Source organism: Pristiophorus japonicus, chromosome 11 (genome assembly GCF_044704955.1).
Source record: "Pristiophorus japonicus isolate sPriJap1 chromosome 11, sPriJap1.hap1, whole genome shotgun sequence".
NCBI lineage: Eukaryota > Metazoa > Chordata > Chondrichthyes > Pristiophoridae > Pristiophorus > Pristiophorus japonicus.
Window position 1 is genome coordinate 206,322,998 of NC_091987.1, and position 6,000 is coordinate 206,328,997.

The 6,000-nt window shown below is 46.4% G+C and overlaps 1 protein-coding gene across 1 annotated transcript in view; it reads right to left on the reverse strand.

Moving 5' to 3' along the window:
- The window catches only part of ppp2r1bb (protein phosphatase 2, regulatory subunit A, beta b), a 54,999-nt gene extending 52,404 nt beyond the window's left edge, over positions 1–2,595 (reverse strand). The window contains exon 1 of the mRNA XM_070894453.1: positions 2,482–2,595. Coding sequence (XP_070750554.1) covers positions 2,482–2,568 — 87 coding nt within the window. The 5' untranslated portion in view covers positions 2,569–2,595. The remainder of the gene's footprint in view (positions 1–2,481) is intronic.
- Positions 2,596–6,000: the final 3,405 nt, after the last annotated feature.

The following is a 6,000-nucleotide window of genomic DNA, read 5'->3' on the forward strand; positions in this document are numbered from 1 at the left end:
CCTTGGTGAGGCCTCAGCTGCAATATTGTGTTCAGTTTTGGTCTCCTAATCTGAGGAAGGACATTCTTGCTATTGAGGGAGTGCAGCGAAGGTTCACCAGACTGCTTCCCGGGATGGCTGGACTGACATATGAGGAGAGACTGGATGAACTGGGCCTTTATACATTGGAATTTAGAAGAATGAGAAGGGATCTCACAGAAACATACAAGATTCTGATACGACAGGACAGGTTAGATGCGGGTAAATTGATCCCGATGCCGGGGAAGTCCAGAACCATGGGTCACAGTCTAAGGATAAAGGGTAAGCCATTTAGGACTGAGATGAGGAGAAACTTCTTCACTCAGAGTTGTTAACCTGTGGAATTCCCTACTGCAGAGTGTTATTGATGCCAGTTCATTGGATATATTCAAGAGGGAGTTAGATGTGGCCCTTACTGCTAACGGGATCAAGGGGTATGGAGAGAAAGCAGGAAAGGGGTATCGAGGTGAATGATCAGCCATGATCTTATTGAATGGTGGTGCAGGCTCGAAAGGCCGATTGGCCTACTCCTGCACCTATTTTTCTATGTTTCTTTGTTTCTAAACTGGGATTACATAAGAATTCGTAGCAGGAGTAGGCCATACGTCCCCTCGATCCTGCTCCACCATTCAATATCATGGCTGATCTTTGACCTCATCTCCAGCCGATCCCCATATCCCTCGATTCCCCTAGAGTCCAAAATTCTATCGATCTCAGCCTTGAATATGCTCAAATGATTCAGCATCCACAGCCTTTTGGGGGTGGATATTTCAAAAAATTAATCATCTGAGTCTTAAATGGCCGACCCCTTATCCGGAGACTATGCACCCAATTATAGACACTCCAGCTAGGGAAAACAACCTTGCAGCATCTACCCTGTCAATCCCCCTCAGAATCTTATGTACCACCAGAATTTGCTCTCATTCTTCTAAACTCAAGACAGTACAGGCCCAATCTATTCAATCTCTTCTCATAAGACAACCTCTCATCTCCAGGATCAATCTAGTGAACCTTCGTTGCACCGCCTCCAAGGATTGTTCTTGGAGCAGAGAAGGTTAATGAGAACATTAATTGAGATGTTCAAAATTATGAAAGGTTTTGATAAGAGTAAATAAGGAGAAACTATTTCTATTATGAGGGTAGAAAATTGGCAAAATAGCCCCAGAAGTTTTTTTTTAATTCAGTGAGCTGCAATGCACTGCCTGAAAGGGTGGTGGAAGAGGATTCAAACTTTCAAAAAGGAATTGTATGCATACTTGAACAGGAAAAAATTGCAGGGATTTCAAAGAGCCAGCACAAGAACAATGGGATGACTGGTCTCCTGTACTGTATGATTCCATATGTTCAAGTCCTGTTATGGCCTTGTCAAAATTCCTTCAGACACATTTAGTTTTACAAAAAACATCTTACAGTAATGTAGTTTTACTGGATTAATAAGTCTAGAGGCCTGCACGAAGAATCCAGAGAATTGGTTATTCAAATCTAAATTCAGATGTAAAGATTTTAAAAATCTGGAAATAAAAATGATTAGTGAAAGTAAACCATGAAGCTGTTGGAATTTCATTACAACCCACCTGGTTTACTAATGTTGTTTATGGAAAGAAACCTGCTGTTCTAACCCAGTCTGGCCTATATGTGACTCCAGCCCCACACCAACGTGGTTGTCTCTTAATTGCCCTCTCAAATGGTCTAGCAAGACACTCGGTTGTATCAAACCGTTACCGTGGGTTCAAGAAGGTGGCCCATCACCACCTTCTCAAGGCAACTTGGGATGGGCAATAAATGCTGGCCTTGCCAGCAATGCCCACATCCCCAGAATGAATTACAAATAAATTCACACTTTGGGGATGAAACAGGAGTTTCTGCAGAAAAATTAAGTGAAGATACAGAATTATGGCACAAAGCCTACCCCTGCAAGCAGAAAATGGTTTGCATTCTGGCTACTTAAAGGAAATAAAATGGGAGTATTTTTTAGAAAGACTATGAGAACCTTCTCCCTAAGCAATGAGACTTAAATCCTGTTCATAAGAATTTTTTCCTTAAATCACAGAACTATGTATTAGGAGACCTGTAATTTAAGGGGGACATGCTTGTGCTCAGGATTAATCTCCTTGTTTGGAGAGCAATGTCCTCCTAGTCCAAGAAGTCTGCGCACCAGCAGACAGCCATTTTGCCCATGGCCTGCTGACAGCTATCCAGTTTGTCCTGGTTCCTGTCCTCATATCCTTTTAATGCTTAATTTTTTCTTTTGCAAATGCTGATCATCGACGGCCTTTTTAGTCGCGGATGGCAGCTTCAGCCTTTTGCGAATATTGGTGGGAGCAGTGGGGGTGAGGCCCACAATGGGATGGCGGCGGCAACGCCCCCAGTTAGAAAGCGGCCAGGCTGGGCCGTGAGGCAGAAGCGGCGCCACCGCCTTCCTCCAAAAACCCTCCTCCTCCTCCCCACTCCACTCCCGCCTACCTGCACATCTTCATTCCGCAGCTCGTCGATTAACACGGCGATCGGGTACAGCGAGTCGTCGCCATCGGCCACCTCCGCCGCCGCCATCTTGTCCGGTACGGGGCCTCCCGGGAGTCGGCAGCACGAGCGGAAGTCGCCGCGGGCCAATGAAAAAAGCGCGGAAGCTCGGGTCCCGCCCTCCCCGCTCCTGGCGAGCCCAGCGCGCGCTTGCGTCCTGCGCGCTGTGAGGACATGAGGCGCGATGCCATGTTTGATGCAGGAAAGAAATGACAGGGGAAGGGATAAGCCAGAATGAAAAACTGCATTGGTTCTTGCCAAGGTTTGAATGATAGGAACAGGAGTAGGCCATTGAGTCCCTCGAGCCTGCTCCGCCATTCAGTGAGAGCATGGCTGATCTGCGACCTAATTCCACATACCCGCTTTTACCCCATATCCCTTAATACCTTTGGTTCACAGCGAGCTACCAATCTTAGATCTAAAATTAACAATTGATCTAGCATCAGTTACAATTTGCGCAAGAGCATTCCAAATGCCTACTATCCTTTGTGTCACTCCTGAAAGTTCTAGCTCTAATTTTTAGACTCTACCCCCTAGTCCCAGACTTCCCAACCAGCGGAAATCGTTTATCTACTCTATCTGCGCCACTTAATATCTTCAAATCTTCAATAAAATCACCCCTTAACCTTCTAAATTCCAGGGAATACAACCCTGGTTTGTGTAATCTTGCCTCGTAATTTAACCCTTGGAGTGTGGGTATCATTCTGGTAAATTAATTTAATAGATATTACGAACACAATGAGGAGGACCTTCTTCCATCAGTTCTTTTCAGATGTTATGTAGTGAAGTAGTGTTGGTATATTAAGTGACAGAGTTTAGAGAAAGAACTAGCACGTACACAGTTACAATCACCCAAAGCACTTCACAGCCAATGAATTAGTAGTGACTGTGACAGAGACTGTAATTCCCGCATTGGACTGTACATCATCATCATAGGCAGTCCCTCGGAATCGAGGAAGACTTACTTTCACTCTTAAAATGAGTCCTTAGGTAGCTGAACAGTCCAATATGAGAACCATAGTCCTTGTCACAGGTGGGACAGATAGTTGTTGGGGGTAAGGGAGGGTGGGACAGGTTTACCGCACGCTCTTTCCACTGCCTGCGCTTGATTTCTGCATGCTCTTGGCGATGGGACTTGAGGTGCTCAGCACCCTCCCGGATGCACTTCCTCCATTTAGGGCGGTCTTTGGCCAAGGACTCCCAGGTGTCAGTGGGGATGTTGCACTTTATCAGGGAGGCTTTGAGGGTGTCCTTGTAATGTTTCCTCTGCCCACCTTTGGCTCATTTACCGTGAAAGAGTTCTGAGTAGAGCGCTTGCTTTGAGAGTCCCGTGTCTGGCATGCGGACAATGTGGCCTGCACAGCGGAGCTGGTCAAGTGTGGTCAGTGCTTCAATGTTGGGTATGTTGGCCTGGTCGAGGACGCTAATGTTAGTGCGTCTGTTCTCCATGGGGATTTATAGGATCTTGCCATTTACCTTTAGAGTGGAAGCAAGTCTTTCTCGACTCCGAGGGACTGCCTATGATGATGATAGTCTTGCTGATTCGCTGAATTCCTTCAAGCGAGAGCTGGACCTGCTTCTGACTAGGGCGGAGATCACCTCGTGCAATAGAGATACCATATAAAATTGATCAGGGCCGGAGTGATCTCCTGGACTGGTACAGATTGCTTCAGGCGGTCGGCGAGAAATTGTTCAGATTTTTTTCCTTAAATTGACCTGGGTTTTTTCATCTGTTTTTCGCCTCTCCCAAGGGATTGCATGGTGGGGTGGGTGCAATGTGTGCACCAGTGAGTATGCTCACAGGTTTGTAGAGCTGTTGACATCCGAGCCAGAGTGTCCCTGGAGATGGAACATGCGGTGTCCACCAGTACACTTATGGCCTTCGGCGAGAGGTGGGCGCCGGAGGCGGAGGGACTGGAGTGCATCATCACCCCCGGCAACCAAATTTTAATTTGATTTAAGATTACCGTCAAAAGTTTAATTTGTTCAATGTGTCGGTTTTAGTGCCCCCTTTAATCAGGTCAGCAGCCCTGAAGGTTACATATAAACCTATGAACAATGGTGGACAGGTAAAGAGTATTCGGCCTAACCAGTCCACCCCACACAACTGCGATACCCCATGTATCGCAACATTTTACACTCCACCCCACCCGGAGTCATGCGATCTCCTGGGAGAGGCAAAAACCAGATAAAAACCCAGGCCAATTGGGGAAAAGAATCTGGGAAACTTCCTCTCCGACCCATCCAAGCGGTCAAACTAGTCCAGGAGTTCACCCTGGCCGTATTCGATTCCCTGCAGTACTTACCATCGTATGTGCACCAGCCAACAAGAGGTTATCCAGTCTAATCCCACTTACCAGCTCTAGGTCCGTAACCCTGCAGATTACAGCACTTCAAGTGCCCATCCAAGCATCTTTTAAATGTGGTGAGGGTTTCTGCCTCTACCACCCTTCCAGGCAGTGAGTTCCAGACCCCCACAACCCTCTGCGTAAAGAAGCTTCCCCTCAAATCCCCTCTAAACCTTCCACCAACCACATTAAACCTATGGCCCCTCGTAATTGACCCCTCCACCAAGGGAAATAGGTCCTTGCTATCCACTATATCCAGGGCCGTCAAAGTTTTATACACCTCAATGAGGTCTCCCCTCAGCCTCCTCTGTTCCAAGGAGAACAAACCCAGCCTATCCAATCTGTCCTCATAGCTAAGATTCTCCATTCCAGGCAGCATCCTCGTAAATCTCCTCTGCAATCACTTCCTTCCTATAATACGGTGACCAGAAATGCACGCAGTGTTCTAGCAGTGGCCTAAACAGTGTATTATACAATTTAAGCATAACCTCCCTGCTCTTGTATTCTATGCCTCGGCCAATAAAGGCAAGCATTCTGTATACCTTCTTAACCATCTTATCCACCTGGCCTGGTAATTTCAGGGATCTGTGGACAAGTACTCCAGGGTCTTTTATTCATCTGCACTTCGAAGTGGCCTAGCACTTAATATGTATACCCTTTCCTTATTAGCCCTTCCCAAGTGCATTACCTCACATTTCTCTGAATTAAATTCCATTTGCCACAGTTCTGCCCACCTGACCAGTAGATTGATATCCTCCTGCAGTCCATGACCTTCCTCTTCATTATCAACCACACAGCCAATTTTACTGTCATTTGCAAACTTTTTAATCATACCCCCTATATTCAAATCTAGATCAGTGATGTATACCACAAAAAGCAAGGGACCCAGTACTGAGCCCTGCGGAACCCCACTGGAAACACCTTTCTAGTCACAAAATTATCCATCAACCATTACCCTTTGCTTCCTACCTCCAAGCCAATTTTGAATCCAACTTGCCACTTTGCCCTGGATCCTGTCGAAATCTCGAGCTCCGAAAAAAATGACTCCGACACTTTCAGCTCCGGCAGAAGTTTCTTTAATTTACTTGCTAGCAAGGGGCAGGTCACACTCAGT